The 22,977-nt window shown below is 35.5% G+C and overlaps 3 protein-coding genes across 13 annotated transcripts; 1 reads left to right on the forward strand and 2 right to left on the reverse strand.

The window, feature by feature from the left end:
• The first annotated feature begins 594 nt into the window (after positions 1-594).
• On the forward strand, positions 595-3,988 carry LOC102618510 (vacuolar protein-sorting-associated protein 37 homolog 1). Its single transcript, XM_006474529.4, has 7 exons — positions 595-865; positions 1,641-1,862; positions 2,240-2,327; positions 3,147-3,186; positions 3,311-3,357; positions 3,446-3,566; positions 3,671-3,988. The coding sequence occupies exons 1-7, from the start codon at positions 852-854 to the stop codon at positions 3,844-3,846; spliced, it is 708 nt and encodes a 235-aa protein (XP_006474592.1). The 5' UTR covers positions 595-851; the 3' UTR covers positions 3,847-3,988.
• Positions 3,989-4,763: 775 nt separating this feature from the next.
• LOC102617671 (uncharacterized) lies at positions 4,764-6,404 on the reverse strand. Of its 5 annotated transcripts, none has more exons than XM_006474528.4 (4): positions 6,238-6,404; positions 5,584-5,901; positions 5,049-5,379; positions 4,764-4,974 (listed from the first exon to the last, which is right to left on the reverse strand). In XM_006474528.4, exons 2-4 carry the CDS (start codon positions 5,775-5,777, stop codon positions 4,888-4,890), a joined length of 612 nt encoding a protein of 203 aa, XP_006474591.1. In that variant the 5' UTR covers positions 5,778-5,901; positions 6,238-6,404; the 3' UTR covers positions 4,764-4,887. The 5 variants fall into 5 exon arrangements, with proteins under 5 accessions (XP_006474591.1, XP_006474590.1, XP_006474588.1 ...); XM_006474527.4 differs by having other exon boundaries at positions 5,584-5,910; XM_006474525.4 differs by having other exon boundaries at positions 5,584-5,952.
• A 971-nt stretch (positions 6,405-7,375) lies between these two features.
• Positions 7,376-12,868, reverse strand: LOC102616003 (sucrose synthase). Of its 7 annotated transcripts, none has more exons than XM_006474519.4 (14): positions 12,707-12,868; positions 11,170-11,294; positions 10,948-11,074; positions 10,703-10,854; positions 10,427-10,619; positions 9,948-10,283; positions 9,771-9,866; positions 9,493-9,666; positions 9,284-9,400; positions 9,006-9,172; positions 8,701-8,925; positions 8,029-8,592; positions 7,776-7,914; positions 7,376-7,626 (listed from the first exon to the last, which is right to left on the reverse strand). In XM_006474519.4, the coding sequence occupies exons 2-14, from the start codon at positions 11,265-11,267 to the stop codon at positions 7,597-7,599; spliced, it is 2,418 nt and encodes an 805-aa protein (XP_006474582.1). In that variant the 5' UTR covers positions 11,268-11,294; positions 12,707-12,868; the 3' UTR covers positions 7,376-7,596. The 7 variants fall into 7 exon arrangements, with proteins under 7 accessions (XP_006474582.1, XP_006474580.1, XP_052289307.1 ...); XM_006474517.3 differs by lacking the exon at positions 12,707-12,868 and adding an exon at positions 11,987-12,014; XM_052433347.1 differs by lacking the exon at positions 12,707-12,868 and adding an exon at positions 11,892-12,005.
• Between the last annotated feature and the right edge of the window lie 10,109 nt (positions 12,869-22,977).

Raw genomic sequence — 22,977 nt, forward strand, 5'->3', positions numbered from 1 at the left:
AGAAAATTTATAATATTTTTATTATAAATTTTCTATCATGCAAGTGAACATGACTTTTTTATCAAAATATTTTTGTTATAAATTTTTTATCATACAAGTGAACATGATTTTTTTATCAAAATTATTATTTAAAAATCATATTTATTACATATTATTTATTTTTATTTTATAGTTATAATTTTATTTTTTTGAAGCAATTGAAAACCATAACACTTCAATATTAAACAAGCCTTAATATAAAAATATAATAATATTAGGTATTTTAATATTTGTATCTTTATTTTATTCTAATTATATGTTGTTTAGTTATTAAATGATAAATTTCATATTTTATTATTATACCATCCAATAAATGGGTACGTACTTAAATATACGTATTCAGTTGAGAATTTTGACAAACACTTTTCATCAACTATGATTTACACAAACGTTTTAGCTTTTGAAATTGAAAGGATATCTGATGATTTTCCAAAAAAAAAAAAAAAGTTAGGACGTCGATAGTTGGTCATTACTGAGCCTTAAAAGCCCAAGATAAAGCCCAAGTTAGTGAGCTACCAAGCCCATAAAAGCCTACGTCATGACGCAGTACGGCATTGGCAGTTCATCCTCTACAGTGAACTCTCTGTCATCGAAACGTTTCTCAATTCATTAAATAATTTTTTTCTTTTTCTCTTCTTCCACGAGCACGCCACGCGGACGCGGACTCAAGTTTCGATTGATATTTCCTTGAAGTTGATCAACCAAAGAAAACAATTGGCAAGAGATACAAGAATTCGCGATCCACTCGTTCTGTTATTGCAATCTAGGGTTTATGTTATTGGCCTGACCAAATAATCAGCCAATCCTGAGCTATGTTCAAGTTCTGGTACTGCTCTTTAGTTTTTATTCATTTTTTTTTAATGCAAGATTAGGTTTATTAGTAATATCGCTTTGTCAGCTGGCTTACGCTTGCTTCCAATTGTAGTGCATTAAATTTTAGGGCATTTTACTCCTATCTTCGATGCCTCATGAATATTAATCTTGTAGATATAAATTTTGTCAGTTTCTTCTTTTATTTTGGTAATTTATGATTGTTTTGGTTTTATATGCAAATAAAAATTTCATTTCTGGGAGAGTGATTGTGTACAATCTTAAAACGTCTATTTCTGAAGCAATATCCAGATTCCAGAATGTTGTTTTAGAGATTATTATGGAACACTGATGCGATATATATATTCTTGGAATGGCAATATGGGAACTGATGAGATGCATGTTAAATTTTAGTGGGCTGCATGTTTTGGCACGTGAAATATGAAAGTGTGGCTTATCGGCAGTTGTGTTTTAGATCAAGTTCTTACATGAGTACATGTCATTTGTGCGTATGGTAAACCGCTTCTTTACTGGAAATGAGTGGCCACAGTCACTGCATGACAATCTTATTGTCCGTAGTCCATCTCTTGCTATCATTGGAATGACCCAAGAGATTAGTCATTTAATCACAAATCAAGAAAGTTGTTGTGTAAATACTAATTTTCAAGATGTTCTCTTAGATGCTTTATGAAGGATGAGTCAGACTTGAGATGTTTGTTAATTTTTATTCTTGTCTTTTGCATTACTTGGTACATTGCTTTTGAATGAAGTTTTACCATGTCTTCTCACAGGGGTTCAAATGAGCAACAAGCTCAACCGCGTCCGCAAGATGTTACTTCACAATCTTGGTACCCTCCATCTGTAGTCTCCCCAGATTCTTCCCGCCCTGCTACGCCTAGTATGAGCTCTTTTGGCAGCTTAAATTTACAAAGGCCAACAGAACAGTCACAACCCCTATCACATGTTTCACCAGCTGAAGCTGCAGGCATTATTGCCCTCTTGAAGGACAAAAGGTGAGAAATTTGGTGCTTTAACTTCGTAGTGCTATTATGTTCATTCGGTATTTTAAATGCTTCTCTCTCTCTCTCTCCTTCTCTCTCTCTTTGAGGGGGTGGGGGGGGGGGGGAACCGTTTGTCTTTTGGCGTACTAATTCATTGGCTCTATGATTTGCAATTTGTATAAGGAAATTCATGTCTGCATCTTCATCTTATTTTTGGTTTTCATTTTTTAATATTTGTTACTCAATGTTGTGGGCAAGCGAAACTATGTAATACATATGAAACAAAAACTAGGAACTAGGTGGCATGACAATAGGGCTATTCCTTGAGTAATTTGCACTAATGTAATCTCTCTTTAATCAATATCTTGTTTTCTCTTAAAATTGTCTAGTGTTGATGAGTTACGGAAGCTCTTGGCGGATAAGGATGCATACCGCCAATTTTTACTCTCAATTGATCAAGTTAAAATTCAAAACAATGTAAGTTGCATATTTTGATCTTCTATAGTTGATGATATTTTCTGAGCTGGTAGGCTATGTATATTGCTTGTTTTATTTGTTCAAATATATATATATATGTGTGTAAATCAATTCTAAAGTTTATATATATATATATATATATATATATGTATGTATGTATGTAAATCAATTCTAAAGTTTCTATGCCTATGGTCTTGTCTCTGGAATTGGAAGAGTACTTGTTTGGCCATGTTGGGAAGAAAGTGATTAGTTTTACATTCGGATGAGATAACCTAGTCGCTTCTTAGATCCGCCATCATGTACACACATGCTGCTAATATGACAAAGCCTGTATGGGAAAGTGGCTTATACGTATCACCTAGCTTTTCCCGTAATGCACTAAGGTGTACGAGCAAGAGGACTGCAGCTTTTTTTTTAAAAAAAAAAAAATTTCCCCTTGCCATTAAATCCTCGGTCATGTTCATCACAAGAAGGATATGGCAAAAGACAACTAAAATTGTCTGTATGGTTAATCCATGTAATTTGTGTGTCCTTGTTTTGTAACTTGATGTTTTAAATATAATATCCTTGATAGACCAATGAGATATTGTGATAGTGGGGTTAGATGTCATATGTTAAGCTTTGCGTACCAGAGAAATTTTTTTATTATGCATAATATATATACAGGCTCATGCATGTGCTCATTTATCACATCCAAACTGTTTATCATTTATGTTTTGATGTCATTGCTGCTGCTTCTTGTTGTGGTTTTTTTCTGATTGCCTTGCCTGTTTCTGACCATTTCTTCTGTTTCATTGCTTTCTTATTAATTATCGTCAGATAAGGGATGAACTTCACAGGGAAACTTTGCAAATTGCCAGTGAGTTAACATGCTTCTTTTTTTTGTCCCCCCTCCCTTTTTTCTGTTAGTATGTTTAGTATTTGCGTTGTCAGCAGTAATGCCATAAATTCCAGAGAAATTCTGATATATTGTGAATAAACAGGGGACAACTTGGACAAGGAACTGCGCATGATTGAGCTTAGAAACCAAGTAAGTTTCTGAGCCATCTTTTGTTTTTCCTGTCAAATACATGCGGTGCACCCATATAAGCCATAATCCTTCATTTATTTGTTCATAGAGTAAAATTATTCGGACAACAGAATTGGCTGCTGCTCAGGAGAAATTACACGATCTTGAGAGACAGAAAGAACAACTTTTGAAGTTGTACTCTCCTGCCTCCCTTCTCAAAAGGATTCAAGGTAAAAACAACAAAAACCCATCTTAATAACTTGAGTATATGCTTGGAGATCATTGATTTAGCTAAAAGGCGTGTTAAGTAACATGAATTCTTTCCTGTTTGCAGAAGCTATGAATAAGACCGAGGAGGAATCTGAAAACCTGCATAGGCAGCTCCTTGATAGGGAGTTGGATGTTGGGGCTTTTGTGCAGAAGTACAAGAAGCTGCGCACAACTTACCACCGCCGAGCACTCATTCATCTTTCAGCCAAGACACACTCGGTTGACGCGGGGAAGGCCTGAAATAAATGTATACCATGATATATTTTTTATATAATACCTTTTTATTTTTATTTGTCTTTGGTTTGTAAATAAATTCCTAATGGACTCTGGTTTTGTTCAATTTGGCATGATATTTTATCTTGAAATGAATTCTATTCTGAAATAGTTGTTTCATAAGCACCAGCTCCTTCACAGTTATTCATGTAACACGAGAATGCTATCAGCAAATGGAGCAGGAAAAGGTGGCTGACGAACTTTAAATGTAACATCATGGGTGGTTCACTTTTGTTGCGGGTCTGAGAATTGATACTTCAACTGTGTTTGAGATCCGATTATTCAATGAGCAAAGGTTCACGGATGAGTTAGTGCAAAAGTATACGGGCAGTCGGGTTGATTTGAAATTCGGACGTCTGCGACTTGCTGCTTAAAGGAGGCGCTAGTTAGTCAAATATGATGACCAAATGACCCGTCACAAAGCCTATACGCCAGCTACACATGTCAAAAAAAAAATCTTTACGCTGCCACGAGAGTTGGGTAGGTGTTCGGGTTGACGCATTTTTTAATATTTATTGAAAAAAGAAATGGTGATTCCTTACATGCGGATAAGTGACGTACAGATTAAAGAGGTGTTATTTTTACTATCATGACATAAATTTTTAGTCACTTTTATCTTTGGAATCACAAACTTCAGTGGCTAACACCTAACAGTGTCTTACTGTGGCCAATAGAATCAGCGACTGGTATTCGTTATTGTTTGGTATTTTAAATTTGCTTTAGAACATAATTTTTAGCTCAGCACTTAATCAACTGGCTCAACTTGTAGCTGTTAGTGGCAGGATCGGTATTCTTCTCTCGTAGGACCTCAGGATTGTCTCAATCTCTGGGCTCAATAGCGACTGCTATATCAAAACTCATCAGCACATTTTGTGACATTCAAGTTTCCAAAATAATAATTTGTGTCAAGATGTATATGAAATTACAAGCATTTTATTATGAGTGGTTACTTAAAACGTCTTGCTCAAATAAAACCATAAAAGAGAATCTGTCCTTACACGACACTAATCATTCTTCTAAGCGAGCTAATTCTTTCTCCCACTTCAGTCCGAACATCTGGCGACCAAAAGGTACAATGAGGTTATAGCGGAAAACCTGCAATTCACATCAATGCCAACTGCTAAGGGAATGTCATTCTCACAACAAAAGTGTTGAGCTTTTCAACTAACCTTGTCGTTGATATCACGCAATTGCCTTTTCAAAGTCTCAGAAGACTCCGCCCATTTCGAAGAATCACCATTGCACTTACTTGTCCATGCTTTTTTCAGGGCCACAAGCCATGCTGACACTTGATTCCTTATTTCTTTATTGAGCTCAATCCACTCAGGTGCACATCCATTTTTGGAAAGGATTCTATACAAAGTGTCTTCTGCTGGGTCAGCGTGAGGATTTGTACTAAGATTTAGCGGTTTCCCTTTTCCTGGTAGGTTCTCGAACTGCCCTTCTTCCATTGAATGCCATATTCTCTGCTCCACAACACCTATTATATCAGTTTCTGATCTGTTCCATTGACATCCAAATACCACACAAAACAAACAAGTCATTATATATTTGGAACAAGCGGTACAGTCATAAATGCAACTTTTAATACATCAGAGTGTTATCAATCACTATATATATATATATATATATATATAGAAGAACAACAATGTTCGACAAGACAATAAATGATAACACAATTTTCATTGAAAATGAAAATTTTACCTGACAGCACTGTGCTGGCCACGGAGTTCGGGAGGGAGTTTCCGATCATTGATAGCGTCCGCTACGGCCGATAGACGATCAGTCGTTTTCACCTTTGACGATGAAGAGGAAGCCCACCTAGGTCTGGGCACGCCATACCTAGAAGACATTTCGACCGTTGACCTCACGAACCGGTCTACTAAGTAATTGCCCATTTCTCCGGCACAAGTGAACTGAGAAAACGTGTCGTGAAATAAGAATTACCTATATTTGATCAGTCCTGTGCTGTGCTAGCAAGACATGAACTAATCTATGAATGCCATGATTGTCGAGCAGTGGCTGCACTCTCTAAACCGAAAGTATGGCGTCATTCATGTTCATAAGATATTGCTTCACGAAGAGACGTTTCAAGAGTTGTAAACAGGTAAAAAATCTCCGGAACATATAATAAGAGAGGAAATTAAAATTTCAATTAAATATTAAACCAAAACCATCTTAAATTACCCAAAAGTAGCAAAGAAACTAACAAGAATTATATGCAGTAGATTAATATTCACGGCGCATCGAATATAGTTGTAAAATTTCACATATACTGATAAAAATCAAAATATGCAGTGCAATTAGAAACAAGGTAAGCTAAAAGAAAATGAATGAATTAAATTGCAGAAGCAGTACCTGAACTTGAACGCAGGTCCCGATTGGGCGATTTTTTGATCAGAAACCCTAGAATAGAAGAAGCTCACGAACGAACGAACGAATAGACCGCGAAAATTCAACCGTTAATCTAACACGTATCACCTCGGACAACGTGTCAATGTATGAGACTAACACGTGGGAACTGGCTGGTCGTTGGTCGTACGATGTAACTAGAAATGGATAGAATCGGTTCTCAATTATTTCTCTACCCTACATTCCCTCGGAGTTGTGGGTTTCACTTAAGCTCACAATGAATAGAGAAGTTGTACCTTATATTAAATATAAGATAGCAACTCTCTTATTTTATATCTATATAATTTTTTTTTTGTGTATTAAAACATTTGATATCCGAAGTCTATATTAAATCTTGATTAATTCAGATACGAGTCGAGTAAGAGCATTAGGACGGTAAACTCTCCCTACAAATATGTCTCAGTTGAAAAAATAAAAAATAAAAAATAAAAAAGTCAGGTGATTGTGATAGATTGAATGCTGTAATATCACGTGTTACGAAAATTTAGCATTTAATAAATGAATGGCGGATAGATTACTTAAGATAAAAGGTTACTTAAAAATTCCACATCCAATGAGGCGACCTGTTCATAAAAAAATTATGTGATCGACGACTTAAGAGTCACATTTAGATGGATACCATGTTAGATAAAAGGAAAAAATTGTGGTGCAACTGTGATATCGTGCCACAGTTGTATCCAGCCGTTAGATGTTAATGGATCCACTCATTTAAGTGCATCCAACGGCTGGATGTAACTATGACACGGTACCACAGTTACACCGTAGCCGGGCCCTAAATAAAAATGTCAAGAAATGCCATTAAGCACATATGGGTTCTACATCGATGAGAATGATACTGTGTGGAGTTAGATGAGCCTGACGTATGTGTGGATTAATTTTGTGACCATAACACTTCCAAATTTACCAATGTCCATGTTCTGTGCGGATTGGATTGTGTATTCTTCCATTTAAGCAGATGCAGGAGATGGAGACTGAAACATAAAGCAAATCTTGTTTCTCGGTACTAACTTATTTGCTTATTAAGTTTACGTTGTTGCGTTGTTAGTTTGGGACTTGAGCAATTGGAAGAAAAATAGCAACAGGATGGCCAAAAAGTCACAAACTATAATGGAATTGATGAGGGTGCAACACCCAAAGTACAAACAATGCTGAGAAATGCAAAAAGGAAAAAAAAAATTGAAAAAAGAAAATTTAAGCCGGTAAAAAAGTCTTTGTCCAATCGCAATCCCAGAAGGGACATTATTCTCCACAACTCGAGAAATCTCCACTCGGACCAACCACCCTGAGAGCTTCCTCAATGTCCATTTACTCCACAGCCAGAGGAACAGATTCAGCCTGGAACATCATACACAGAGTGATACAACATTTTAATTTGCTAGCTTTCTCTATCATAAAGGAAAATAATCAAGAATACGTTTTCACTTTTGAATTGAGAACACATTACATGAAAAAAAGATGCCTCAAGGATTGATCAACAAGCTTACCAGCTTACGGTACTTGAGAGCATAAAACATTTCAAGGTATCGACGGCTCTCAAGCCGATCAAGGTTAGATACATGTTTCCAGAACCCATAGACTCCAGTCAGGGTCAGAAGCCTCTGAGAGTAAATTTTCCATGTATACCTGAAAGATGGGAGAAAGAAACGGTTAAAAAACTCCAAAAAAAAAAACTCAATAACATACTTGGAACACACTCAATCAGAAATTTATAAAACGACAGAAGGGGGTTGGACTTACTTCTCTTCAATACGCTTCAGGCCACCCAGTGATATCTTGTCCCAGTATGAGGGATCTGCCTTGCACTTCTCAAAGAAGTCAACAAGGATCTCAGCAGCCTGCTCACCATGGTAAGGATCAATGTGGTAGCCAGATTTCCCGTTAACGATAATCTCAGCGGGGCCACCCTTGCAAGTTGCAAATGTTGGCAATCCACAGGTCATGGCCTCAACAACAGTCAAGCCAAAGGCCTCATACAGTGCAGGTTGCACAAAAGCTCCCTTTGTATCACAAATGTACCGGTACAATTCACCGTTCCTGACCCGATTCATCTGAGAAGAGATCCATCGGAACTGGCCATTCAATTTGTATTGATCAATGAGGGAATACATCTTCTTCATTTCAGCCTGTTCTTCCAAGTCCTTGGACTCCTTTCTCCTATCACCACCCACTACGACTAAGTTCACCAACTCACGTAGCTTAGCATTCTTTCCATACCACTCCACAAGCCCAGTCAAATTCTTTACACGGTCCAATCTTGCCATTGTAAACAGGATGGGCTTGTTGCGGTCTTTCAGCACACATCTGTTTGACAAGAATTTATCAACAACAATTTATTTGAACAATTTATATGGTGTCTAGAATTTAGTCACACATCAAACATGAGACACATGTAGGTAGAGGCAAACTCACAAGTGTTCCTTATTCTCAACATCGCTGTAAAGCAACTCCTCAATCTCGGGATGGAAAGACTTCAGCCTTCTCTTCTCCTCAGTGTAGGGGAAGTAAATGCTCATATCAGCACCAGGAGATACAATGTTGAACTTGGGATCAAACACATCAATACCATGTACAACACGGTAGAGTCCAGGAAGAGTGAAAGCAGTGTGACTCTCATACTGACCAACAGTGTCCTTACTGAAATTATAGAAAGTAAAAAGGTTAGGGTGTCAGAAGAATAGCATATTACATAATCATTTGTAAATGAGAGATCTCACCTTCCAGCAATCTCTTGGAAGGTACTGGTGATGATGAAGTCAGTGTGATTCATGGCTATAAGATCAGCTGTAAATTGGCATGAGAAGTGGTATTTGTCATCCAAATTTTTCCAGTAGATGTCAGAATCTGGATATTTTGTTTTCTCCAAAGCATGAGCAATAGTACACTGCAAAGTATGACCAAACCAAGAGATCAAAGTCAGTAATTCAGGCAGCATAGAGCAGCATCAAAATGCAGTAAAAATCATCAGAGAATCTATTAAGTCTTAGTTACAAACCTGGGTAACACCTAGTTTATGTGCTAACAAGGAAGCAACAATGTTGCCATCACTGTAGTTTCCAATGATTAGATCAGGCTTGCCCTGCAACTCTTTGGCAATTTCAACAGCAACATCCTGATAATAAAAAATAATGTGGCTTAATAATCAGGAACCAGAATAAGGATATCATGATCAACAAAATATTCTATTTTAATCAACATTTTTACCTCGGTGTAGGTCTCTAGATAAGGCCAGACTTCAAATCGTGAGATCCACTTGCGGACAACTCCCTTCTCAGTTCTAAAGGGAACTCGAAGTATATCTGAATACTTAGTTCCATAAACTTTCTCAAGTCGCTGACCACATGTTGTGCCTACTGCATCTGGGAGGAGACGGGTAATCTGGGTACCACAGAAAGATTTAGCACCGAACAAAAATCAGGCTCATGACAGAGCATCACGAATATAAGTAGCTCTAATATTTCATAGAACTTTAGAATACTCACAATGAGGATTTGAGGGGTGATATCAAGTCCTTGCTGCTTGATACGAAGAAGCATCTCATCCTCCAAGGCACGAACTTGATCCAAGATGTAAACAACCTAGAAGAATAAACCCAAATTAGCAAACCACAAAGCATACAACCAGTGAAAATTATACAAACACTATACTTGCCAGCTTACCTGACCACCAGTATCAGGGTAGCCCAAAACATCGTCTTGGGCAAAGTAACCGTGGGGAGTAAGGATCACAACATTAAAGACCATGGGGATTCTGCCAAGGAAAGTCTCAAGAGTGCACGGATCAGGTGCCTCAAGAAGATCCAAAAGAAGCTGAATCATCTCAAGTGCACGCTCAGCAGTATCACCCCAACCTCTCTCCAAACCAATCTCCTGAAATCTTAGTGCCAACTCAGAGAATGGCGTTTCTGGTACCACTGTGGTCAGATACTCCTCTGCCTTCCTCAGAACATGTTGAAGAGAATTCAAGTTCTGAATTCTGTCATTCAGCATCATGTTCTGCAGAAGAATCACCGAATTAGATAACAGATTTTGAAGTCACCGAAACAAATTAAAGACTATTAACGTTTTGATATCTTAAGAATCAAACAGATCTAAAGGACTACAGAATTTCTTTAAAAACAAAAAAGAAAAAAACCTACTTTGCCCTTGTGGCAGTGGACGCGGAGAAATTCAAGCAGTGGATGCATGCTCTCCTTGTCATGGAAGAGCTTCGCAGAAAGGTGGCGGTTAAGGAATTCCACACCATTTCCAATAGACTTTGAAAGAGTTGGGCGAGGGAACGAGGCATTGAATGGCTCAAAATCCAACTCAAGCACGAAGTTGCCATTGGAGCTGCAGTAGAGCAAGCAGTAACGTCAGGAAACAAAAGTTACCGACTTCAAAGCAGGAGATCAGCAGATCGGAACCAAACTTACCCTCCATCGACAAGTTCCTCCTTGAAGTGCAGGTACTCGGCTACAAGCAGCTCCTCAACGACAAGGGCATGGACATTCACTCGGATGTACTCCCACACACCGGGCCTTGGACGCACGGCAAGCGCTACCCACGGAGGCAAAACAATTGCTTCCTAAATTACACAGATCATGCAACAATACAAGTCAAGTGAGCCGTGTAGAGAAATCAAAATACACAAAGCAAAGAGAAAAGGTGATATTGTTACCTGGGTGGCTCTTAGAACTTCACCAAATGCACCCTCAGTTAGATGCTTTCTGTTTTCCTCAGAAATTGATTCAAACTCAGCAATAAGTTGATGGTTTTGCAAGATTCCTTTGCCCTTGCCCTCAATCCTACAACATAGAAAACATTCCACAGTCCTCATCAAACACAGTATTTAAATCGTAATAAAAATAATAATTCATGTCAACTTGCTGATCGAAAATACCTTGACAAAAGGGCCAAGATTTCATTCCTGTGGGCAGAGAGAGTCTCATCCAAACGCTCGCGGAGACTGTGAACGCGGGTCAAAGCACGTTCGGCCATTGATTCTCAGACAAACAAAAACTTCAACTGCAACACAAGGAACCAAGCAAACGTAAATAACGTAAAGATATAGCTGTCTATCCAAAACCAACCTTCATTATATAGAGAAGAAATGGATTATGGATAATCCGAATAGTCAAATAAAAAAATCTAGAAGACGAAAAATTTCTAAACCTACCCCCACCTCCAGTTTCAAGTTTCAACAACCAAGTCTTTAAAATATTAATTACGCAAAGAGTCTATATTGTTCAACTTATATTACTGTCTTAAAAATTAACATTGCGTCTTAATTTGTTAAGAATATTCACTTATGTGCTGGTTGGCCAGTATAGTGCCAAACATAATATTACCAAAATCTTTAAAGCGTAGGCATAATAATTGAACTACCACTTTGTGTGGCTACCAGGGATAAATTTTGGATCAAAGCTTTTCTTTTTTCTTTATCCTTTTTCTTTTTAGTATTCCACCAACAAAAGCATGGGAGAAAATTCTAGCAAAGGCAACAGTGAAACTGAGGAGCTTCTTTTTAAGGCTGCGTTTCTAGAGGTGGTCAAATACAATCAGCGTAAAATATGAACAAGTAATTCAACAGGATAGACTAGAGCATTGAACACGATCCTCGACCTCGAAGAAGAATTCAAAACTAAACGAAAAGAAGAAGAATGGGAAGAAGAGAAAAACAGAGTGCCTAGAGAAAACAAGAAACAAGAAAAACGTACGGACGGGAAAAACAGAATGAAGAGAATGGGAATGCAAGCTAGAGGAGCCTTGGCGATGAAATTTATAGTGGAAGAGCTCGAATTTTTTTAACTGCATGTACTGTTGCGGAAAAATCGAGGGGAGACGGTAGTCAACAATAATTACAGAGACGTTGAAGCTAGAAAAATGGGGAATTAACCTAACAATCAAGGCAAAGGGATACGGAGAGAATCATGCAGGTGACAAATGTACGGTCGTCGCAGCGCACGAAACTTGTCAAACAATCAAAGAGGGAGGGACAGCTGATTTGAAAATTTTGAAGTGGGTAAAAACTGATAGCATTCCGTGGGGCCTCTCTCGTTTGGTTCATGATGATACAAGGCATGAATTTTTAATGTAAACCGGACCCATCACTCCTAAAATATTTTAAATTTGGGTCCAGTCCAGCTAATCGGATAAGCTCCAACGGGGAGACCACCCTTTCCACCGTTGGATCGACAGCTGTTTCTATTTAGCTACCGATCCTACGGTCGAAATCACGGCTCTAAGTTGGAGACTTGGAGCAGCTCCAACTCAGCAGCTGCGCTATTAGAGTATGCGTACATGCAGCGGCACACTACGGCCAGATCAAGTGAATAATGAAAAAATTTAAGAAAGTTATGTAAAACGAGGGCTTTCCCAACTCTAGAACTAGAAAATCTACAAGGAATATGCTTATGAAGAAACTGATGAAATGCTACCTTGAAATTGAAAAGCTTGAAGACAACGACGAATGAACGAACCAAACGAACGCAAATAAAGCAAAGAATGGATTTGTAATTGTAAACGGGATGGGAAATGTGTTGAGCTTCGTGGTCCTTTTATACACGAAAAGAAATCAATAAACTAAAAGATCTGGTGTTGGTATTAGTGTTGCTTCCTCGTGATTATAGGGTGCTTAATAGATTTTCGTGAAAACGCCATGATTGCTACCACCCTTTCCTAATCCTGTGGTTTCATTGTTCCTTTCACAAAACCGCTTTTCCCTTAGGTCCCTGTTGCCCCCATTTTTTCTTTAAAAAAAATCATATTTTACAACTTTAAGTTTAGTCATATATTAATATTATATCTTAAATGACGCAACACATCTACGTTGAATTTGAAAATTGAAGAAAGAAAACTATTATTTTATTCAGGGATCTTCGATGGCCCCTGCCATGTTGTGTTTGACTAAACTATATTTGTAAATTCTTTTCCAAAAAAAAAAAACTATATTTGTAAATTGGAATTCGCTTCTTTCTTTCTTTTTTTTTTTTCAACCTTTGTTTTAGTTTATTGCACACCAACTTGGGCCAATTCCACTGCAAAGGTGGCAAGGTTTGGCGCGTGTTATTGGTTAGATTTCCAATTCCTGTTAGCGCCAGCCACGTCACCCAGGCGGGGGCATTCACGTCGTTTGATTAATAAAATAAACGTGCAGAACAATTAAAATATATTTCCTTTCGTGATGACAGACTGAAAGTCACAGCGCGCCAGTTACGGTACAAAGGGTGGGGTCAGCTCTGTTGGGAAGGAAGCATGTGAACAAGAACCGAGATTTTGCTGATGCCACGTGGAGTGATGTAATTGGCCAGTGACCATAAGGTTTATGACTGGGAGAGAGCTGCTCCAATCAGGAATCAGGATCAAGCTGAGCCTGTAGGGGGGTGGCTCCCACTTAATAAATAAAAAGTGCCAGACAGCGAATTCTGGAAATGGATTTGGATTGGGTTAGGCCATTAGGTGCTGACGTGGCATTTAAATGACCGCACCGACAAAAGTTTTAATTCTTTTAATTTAAGTTTTGAAGTTGAGTTACGGTGCAAATTCTGTCCGTTCATTTCATTGATTAAGTCACTATTTAATTTAAAAAATCTCGCATGACAAATTGCATCAGCTCTTGATTTAATTTTAATTACAAGTTGCATAATTCAGATCCAATAAAAAATTACAGCTGCTGGTAAAACAAAAAAAAAAAAAATACAGGGGCCGGCACTGTGGTTTTTGTGGACGGTGGTATTTGATTTCATTGGTCGGTAACCCTTCTTCCTCGGCATTTCTTTAGGTCTTTTGTAACATTTTGATAAGAATTATGAAATTGTTCCTTTAATTATGGACGACCGTTTCTATTCTCTCCATTTTGTCTCCTCCTTAGCTCACTTTTACACTCATTAAAATAGAATAATACTTTACTCACTGATCTAAAATTCATTTTATCCCAATGATATGATACTTATGTATTAAATGAATGGTAAAATAAATATTTAGGCTGTAATTATTAAAAAAAACTGATCGAGGTCAGCGGTGGATCCGCATCATGATCGGTGGGAGCTCAAGCTCTCGTTGAAGAAAATGATTTCAAAAAAATTGAACAAAAATTATGTAAGTTACAAGTTAACCATCATTAAATTTATTAAAATTATATCTATTGAAGTAGTCTCGTAAATTTATAAACTCATAAAATTTAAATTTTAACGTTGAGAATTAAAAAAAAAAATCCATTTGAGTGGTTTATTATTAATTATTTTAAGCCCATTAAATCTATTAAAATAATTTTTATAAATTCTTTAACCCATAATATTTTAATTTTTACATCTTCTTCTTGTTATATTGTGTCGGCCGAATTTTTCGTAAGGTCAAAAACCTAGAAGCAGAGCTGAAGCTAGCATAGCCGCTGGTTTTGGGCTTTAGCCAGTGCTAGTCCTATAAAATTTCGTACAAAGCCCCTTGTTTTAGTTTCTTGGTACATAGCTGTACGCAAATTATAGTTAAATTTTTTTTTTCTCGTAATGATATGACCTTTGCTGAATATCGAGAAGAAAATTTCATCAGTTCTTTCATTTAATTCTCCACCTGAGTTATTGAACTTGTCATGACGAACGTATAATAAGAAGTATCCTCGACTTTCAGAAGCATGATGTCACAAACTTCATAGCGTAGAATATTCTACCAGGACGGACGACATCTTATATCTACTTTATAAGTTTATCTCATTATAATATCTAATCTTAGTTTCGTTTCTGCTTACGAGAGATTAATTTTGTTCATATCAAAATTAGGGGAGCCCCTATATTACAATTAATGTAACATACACACTCAATAACAACCACATAAATAATAGACCCATATAATTTGTGTGGTTGTTGTTGAGTGTGTATGTTACATTAATTATAACATAATATTTGTCCAAAATTAAACGTTCAATGTTTTTAGATCGATTTTCCGAGTCAGATTATAGATTGATAATCCGAGCCCGTCAGCATCTTTAAAAGTTATACAAAATTAAAAATTAAAAAAAAAATCCGTATTGCTCAAATTTCACAATTACATTTCTTCTAAAAATAAAAATAAAATAACTTTTTAAAATTTTTAATCCTCCAAAATTTTGTACTGCCATCGAAAACCTTTTAGCTGTATCTGGACGGCTTGTCGCTGGGTCTGGACATTTGATTACGGAAAGTTGGGACCACACTGGTTCGCCATTAATTTATTCCAACGCAATGACAGTATCCAAAGGCCATAAAAAGAAAAAAAAATTCTTACGTGTTTACATTGCTATGTCTAGTAATTATCATCAATGTTGTTGCATCTTTCCGGCTTTCCACCCCTATTTTTAACGCCGTCAAGATTTCCAGAAGAACAAAAAAAATAAAAATAAAAATAAAAAAGCTTTGCAAACAAAAGAAAGTCATTGGGTTTGCAGTTGAATTGTTGAATTGTTGAATTGTTGAATGGTGAGCTGGCGCTACGAATCAAACTCTCTCAAGAGATTTATCTCCACTAAAAAAACAATAGAAGTAAATGTACGGATGGCAATGGAGTGCGGGTAGAGGTGGCTAATGGTCGGACGGCATGAGCCACGGCACGTGTCCGTACAGTACAGCACGGGACGAGCACGTCTCGGTTGAGCACACGACAAGGTACAGCACGCACGTGAGCCGTGTCGGGCTTAAATTTTAGGCACGCAGGCCTTAAAAATACGGCACGCGAAAAAGCACGCAACAAACACGTTTTAATTTTTAATGAAAGTAAATTTAAAATTTTATGATTTTATAAATAACTTGAAATTAAACTTTTAATATATTTTATTGGCTCAAGTGTTTTAAATTTATTTAATTATTAGTTCAAAAAAAATATAATTGATTTATGTTTATAATTTATTAAATAAATACTTGATATCATGATTTTAATAAATAAAATTATAAATATCATGATTTTATAGATATGTATTAATATTATTATAAACTATGATACATGACTCTACGTAATTCCAAGTTAACAATTAAGTTAACCCTTAAAAAATTATTATTATTGTTATTGTTAAGTACTAAAAAAGAATTCTAATACCATAGAGTCAAACTTAGCAACTAATATTACATTCTCTTATTATTATTAATTTATTATTATTGAATATGGACTTGAGTTTTGAATTTTTTATTCTATTAAATTTAAATAAAGGCACATGGATCCAAAAAAAATACATAAGCTTGAAAAAAATAAGACAACAATTTGGCATGCGCTCTTAAAAAATAAAAAATTAAAAAAAGCTTAGTGGGCTATTTTTCCTAGGCACGGCCCACGGCACGGCACAGCACGAGTGGGTACGAGCACGAGCACGCGTGGGCTTCCTTTGATGCCGGCCTAGGCCCGTTGGCCATCTCTAAGTTCGGGTGATGAGGGGAGGCCTACCCATTCCCCGCTCTATAAAAAAATTTCGTCTCCATTTTTTATTAAATTTAGTAAGATGGAGATGAAAAATCTCCATGTAAAGAATAATTTTCTCATCCCCACCTCATTCCTCATTTATCTATTTTATAGTAGGTATAAATATATAATTTCAGTAAATTAAAAATTAAAAATTAAAAATTAAAAAAAGTATCACTATATTATAAAGTATTTATATTATTTTAAAAAACTCTAAAAGTTTAAAATAATATCTTGGAATGATGTCGAAACTGAAAAATATTTGAAGAGAGCAGCACCATAAAAGAGAAAAAAATATAATAATATTTTAGAGTCGAAAAAAATTATATTGTAGGGTTTTTTTTAGCTATATTATATTTATATTACATACAAATAAAAGAAAATTTATTAATTGACATTATATTTGATAAAACAAAAATTATTAAATAAGAATTATAAAAATATTTATATATAATGGGATTGGAATTGGGGTGGGGCTGGGCCTAGGCCTGGGGAGTATAAAATCAAACCCCACCCCTTTAAGAATTTAGAGATTATTTTTTCCTCATTCACCACCTCATTCCCAAAAAATTATTCAAATTTTTTTTCCATTTGGGGTGGGGTTCCATGGGATCCCAAACCCGTTGAGAATTTTATCATCCCTAAATAAATGAAAATACGAGCACATTTTTCTTAAATGTAATTAGATTAGAGAGATTTTTAATTTTGTTCCTGTAGATCTACATAGTTTATATTAAGTTTCTATTACAAATGTATATATCTAAAATCTTCATAAAATTTAAGTTATCGCGCGCGCGCGTGTACTGTAATTATGATTAGTCATTGGATTGGTCTCATCTTAAATTTTCTTATGTTGCTCCGCATAAGACTCAACAATAGTATAATTCTTATCTTATTCTAATTTAACGAGAACGAAGAAGATACACTAATCGTTTAGGAGGGGAAACAAAATAAAGTGCATGTTGGCGTAGATCGTTATATAAGTTTATAGGCACCAATCTGTCAACAACTTCTTTCTAATATTGTCGTGACCATGACGGTACATTTTCACTATATTTTACTGTAAGGTTACCGTGTCTTTTAGTGCACCAATATTACGATTTGTACTAAAAATTTTATGTGAAGTCACCCCATGATGTCTATTGTGCAAAGTAAACTAGTTTACCTCCTGCTTAAAAGTTAACATGAAAATTTTTAATTTATTCCTCAAAAGTATAAAAATATTAATTTATCCTCAATTAATATTTAAAAGGTTTAAGAAAAAAAAAAAAAAGAATCACTATGAGTCCATTGTCCTCTAAATAGAAATGGGAGTGAAATGAGATTTTCATACTTTTAAAAAATTTATTAAAAAGTGTTATTTTATCTCAAGATGAATCAAAGTTTACCCTGTTGAATTTGAATACTTCAATCACTAGTTATCAATGAGATGTAAACAATAATTTTCTGCGTACTTTAGTGAGTTGTATTTAGCTTTTTATTTGTTTTTTCTTTATAGCTAAATCGATGTAATTTGAGTAAAATTTTGTCTTCTAATTACATTTCTCATACTTTTTTAACAATTCGATGAATAATCAAGCTCATCATTTGCTATTGCTCACATAATAAATTCTTTGTATCAAACTATTTAAAAAAAAAATTGTTCTATCAATTATTCTCAACCAAATTGGCAGTGCTTTTCCTAGTTGACGCACACCCACCATCCAAACTCAACGAAAAATAATAATAATTTAACGCAAAATCTAATCATAACACAGCTACATTTCCAGCAGGTGGAGGCAACAGAGCAAGTAGCAAGCTGGCCCTAGAAAAAGCTGATCATTATTGTTTATTAATCAATTTCCCCGGCCAAGAAAAGTTTGGTAGCTAGCTTGTAAGAAATTAAGTAAAGAAAGCAACGTTAGGCGGGTGAGCCCCTCACTCCCTCTCACTCCTCTTTTTTTTTTTTAATTATCCAATTAGGATTTCGGTAGTTTGCTTTTTTTTTTTGCATATGTATTTCAATTGATTGTGGTAGTTGGGTCTCCAGCCAAATGCCCTTAAAACTAAAAGTCAAGACTTGCACAATCCCATTTCAATTAAACTCATTGGACAAAACAAAAAATGAAATAAAATAAAATAAAAAGAAAGTCGCTTAGAATCATCAATGGTTACAACTTTACCAAATGGGAAGAACGGCTACACCAAACTCATCGGTCAATTCTCATCAAAATATCTCAACTCTCCAATGCGCGAAATTCCAATTGAAAGCTGTCGAGCCAACGTTGTGTAATTTTCCACGTGGAAGAAATGAAAGAAATTTTGTTTCACGTGAGTGCTGACGAAGATACAAAGGAGACTCGATCGCAGGCTCTTTTTTTTTTTTTTGAATACTGTTATACACGACTGTAGGTATTACAATTAATATTTATAAACAGATTCTACAATTGGGACTTTCTTCGTGGCGTATACTCCTCTGAAGCGCTGCTCAAATTCTTCAAACCCTCTCAAATATTCGAGGGCTGTCCACTCTACTCACATTTCGTGAGGAATAGACTGGCTCCACTCAATTATTTGATAATTGAGGAAGGATTGTAACTAAGGCCCATAAATACTTTTATGGAGGCTCGAACCCTTGCACTCATTATTCTAAGTGCAAGGGTTCTCCCACTGGACCTAAAGCTCATTGGTGACTCGATCGCAGGCTTTAAAATGAGATTAACAATTTTTTTTTAATTATGTTATACATTGTTATTATATTACATTAAATATTATAATTAATATTTATAATCATACTATATAATTTAGATTACCGTCATATATTGACACACTATCTATACTCAATTAATTGATAATTAAAAATATACTAAAATTAATTTTTATAAAACTCTTATAGAGATTCAACTTCTTACACCCAACATTATAAGTATAAAACTTCTCTCTTAGACCAAATACATGTTAGTGAGATGGGCAAAATTTGAGACCCGACAAAAGAGTTCGAATGAACTCGTGACCGAGCAAACCGATGATAAGAACTTTAAATTTTGTTACCTAAATAATGTAGGTATCTTCATATAATATCATGATTAACGGTTGTGCTTTCATCAACTAGAGCGTCAATTTTAAAACGTTCACTTGGTAGTTAATAATTGGCTGGTTAATAACACTTGCGTTTCTGATCTATAATAATGGACTGAAAAGCTTGATTGGACCACAATCCCAAATATATACCCAAAAAATATATATATTTTTTGATGTGTAGAGATTTATTGCGACTTACATTTTAACCGCTCAAATTATCTATTCATTTATTCATTCAAATCTTGGTGCTATAAAATTATTAAAAACGTGTTCTTTTATGAAGTTATGAAGATTTTTTTTTTTATTTTTTTAATGGTATAACCCTAACATAAGATCCGATGTCCCCCAATTGAGGCAACCGGGGGAAAAAGAAAAAGAGTGTTATTAGTTGGGACGGTTTTCTGCTTGCAATTGAAGCAAAAGATGGACCAATTAGCTTTGTTTAGGATCAAAGACTGCTCATGTGAAAATTGTTAATTGCTTTATGAATCATGATGAAAAGGTCGTTGACTCGGTACAGAGCACTAAACATTATTAACGCATAAAATCTTCTCGTGATATCAGTGCGTCGTTTTTAGATGATTTGTGGGGGGCACCATTCGGGCATTGCAATTTAGTCCGTCCTTACTAAAATCTTTAGTGACTTTTCTTATACTCCAAGCGTCATCCAATCTTTTGCAGATTTTGCTTTTAATTTGTTGGGAGTTTGATTGTTGAACTTAATGTTGTTGGCTTGTAATTATCCCTATACACACTAATTATAACCTACTTAAAATCTAAGGTGCGACATCGTACATTAGCTCAAATATATATATATATATAATAAGATCCGAATAAATAAATTTATTATGATTCAGATAAATATGTGTATTCTGTTAGGAGACTTAGCATAAGATTTATAAGTATCCAACTCAAAAAACTAATATTGAGTGGAGTGACTTATCTCTTTATAAATCCAGGTATCTTCCATTTTCTAACTAATTGGGACACAATTCAATAATTTCCCTGGACGAAACTACTGTCGGACTCCGGTCCTTTCATCTTTTTTTTTTTTTTTTTTTTGCTAGAAAGATTTACTTTCATTAACAAAACTTTGAAAACAAGCACATGATTTAAGGAGGGAACGATCTCTTCCAAACACAAGATCTGTCACTACCTAGGGCTATCTTAGCTAGTGCATGAGCACTTGCATTACAGTCTCTAGAGATATGTTGAATTTTTGCCCTGTTGTTAAGTGAGTTCATCTTTTTTTGAATTTTAGCTATATTCCAGAATATTTTCCGTTCTGCTGCTCTGCTTATGGAAGACAAAATCAAAGACTTCTTTGCAATCCGTCTCGACAATTAGAGGAAGCAAATCAGCTTCCATTGCAGTCCTTTCATCTAACACACTTGAATTGTTCCATCACCATATTCTGGTTATTAGAGTCTAGTTTTGATACAACTTATTGTGGGACTTAACATAAGATTTTTAAGTACCTAATTCAAAAGACTAATCTATTAAATAAAATGACTTACCTCTTTATAGGTCTAAATATATCTCTTTTTTTTTATTTAATGTGGGACACAACTCAGTATATTATTGTAGACATATAATCAAAATTACTTATTTATTTATAATTCTTTTTCTCGGATAATAACTAGAGCTTTCCCTATCAAAAAAAAAAAAAAAAAAAAACTAGAGCTTTCAACTCGGTCCACGTGACACCAATTAACTGCCGCGCGCAATAACTTATCCAGTTATGTTGTCGCAAGAATGCGAGTTGAAAGACACAAGATTTTTGCAAGAATGCGGGTTAAAAGACGCAAGATTTAAACTCATTTGCAGCGAAATTTCGCATCATGTTCGCTTTTGTGGCTGATTCAACCTTCGAATTCGAGACGGTGGGTGTGGATCTTGGACTTTCGATTTGTTGTGCTGTGTTCGGATCTGTGCGGTTCGTTTCTTGCTTTAATTCTCCACCACATTTTTCGGTTGGTCGGTCCACGACCATTTTAATTTTATCCACTTGGTTGTACAAACCTTTAAAAACTCCTTTATCCAAAAAAAAAAAAAAAAAAAAAGATTTTAAAGATTAAAACTTTAACTTGCCGTATTTTTCAGAGGAGCAATTTTTTTGTCCCATGATAGAGTGAATAGAGATATTTAAAAACGAGTTGGGGGAAGTCTAACACGACATGCACGAATCAAATTATCATCCATGATCCACACCTAATATCATTAGGTACGCCGATAATGCGCGTTTATTTATTTATTTTTGGTGGGAAAAATTTAGTGTGTACGCAGCATGATTACAATTAAGTTTATGTTTAGTGTCTTGATGACGACGCGTGATTTAATTAATCAGACGTCACTCTCATACGCAATACCAACATCATGTCTTCGCCTACTTATAAAGCTATCCATGAGAGGTAAGAAGATGAAGCAAGATGCCAAAGTTCCGAGAATACTTGATATGCACACGGTATTATTCTTGAATCGATACATTCTTATAAATAAATAAATATATATATATATACACACACAAGGGGGCGAAGAGCCATCTCCTTTAATTTCATGGCTCAGAAAAGATGAATGCGACAGACAAATGCTCCAGGGAACATTTTGACGTCCAAAAAATATTTCTAGTTCCAGTGGGGGCGGGAATAGTCAACAAACAATTTATTCTCCAATTTCACGTTGATGCCGACTGACGTATTTGAGGTGCATTCCGTTTGATGGACGCCGAATAATCTGGTCTCTGCAACTTGTGATGGAAAGAAAAATCTTTTGGACCATCATTCGATCTAAACAGTTCATTTGGACTACTTGATTTTGACACATTTTTTTTTTCTTAAACTAAATAATTTCTCAACGAGAAAAATCCGTTCGATGATCTTAAACTAATTCACTTTTCTTTTCGCATAGATTTATGTAGTTAAAGAGGCTTCGAGGTTTTTTGTTTCTTTATGTACGTACATTAGCGGAGGTTGAATTTAACAGATTCTGATAAAATTCTGGCGGCAGATCTGTGTAAATATATAGTAATGATATTAACCTTTAAATTTGGTGTGTTTTGGACATACTAAATTGGGCTTCGAGTGAATGGAGAAACAACCAGTTTTTCGGTTTACATTTTGGGTTGGGTAATATATATTATTGGCCACATTATAGGCAGCTTTGCAAAAAGCCTTAAAGAATTTGGTTGTCGTTTCTAATTAAGCAACTTTTAAAGCTTCTCCTTTTATTA

Source organism: Citrus sinensis, chromosome 9 (genome assembly GCF_022201045.2).
Source record: "Citrus sinensis cultivar Valencia sweet orange chromosome 9, DVS_A1.0, whole genome shotgun sequence".
Classification (NCBI taxonomy): domain Eukaryota; kingdom Viridiplantae; phylum Streptophyta; class Magnoliopsida; order Sapindales; family Rutaceae; genus Citrus; species Citrus sinensis.

Excerpts from the sequence above, each read along its gene's own strand:
- LOC102618510 (XM_006474529.4), top strand. Across the intron at positions 1,863-2,239 it reads GCCCTCTTGAAGGACAAAAG|TGTTGATGAGTTACGGAAGC; the intron begins GTGAGAAATTTG and ends AAAATTGTCTAG. Across the intron at positions 3,567-3,670 it reads CCTTCTCAAAAGGATTCAAG|AAGCTATGAATAAGACCGAG; the intron begins GTAAAAACAACA and ends TCCTGTTTGCAG.
- LOC102617671 (XM_006474528.4), bottom strand. The coding sequence starts at position 5,777 with ATGGGCAATTACTTAGTAGACCGGTTCGTGAGGTCAACGGTCGAAATG. Across the intron at positions 5,380-5,583 it reads GGCCAGCACAGTGCTGTCAG|ATCAGAAACTGATATAATAG; the intron begins GTAAAATTTTCA and ends TCAATGGAACAG. Across the intron at positions 4,975-5,048 it reads TGCGTGATATCAACGACAAG|GTTTTCCGCTATAACCTCAT; the intron begins GTTAGTTGAAAA and ends TGTGAATTGCAG.
- LOC102616003 (XM_006474519.4), bottom strand. The coding sequence starts at position 11,267 with ATGGCCGAACGTGCTTTGACCCGCGTTCACAGTCTCCGCGAGCGTTTG. Across the intron at positions 10,855-10,947 it reads AAGTTCTAAGAGCCACCCAG|GAAGCAATTGTTTTGCCTCC; the intron begins GTAACAATATCA and ends TGTGTAATTTAG. Across the intron at positions 9,667-9,770 it reads TCACCCCTCAAATCCTCATT|ATTACCCGTCTCCTCCCAGA; the intron begins GTGAGTATTCTA and ends TGTGGTACCCAG.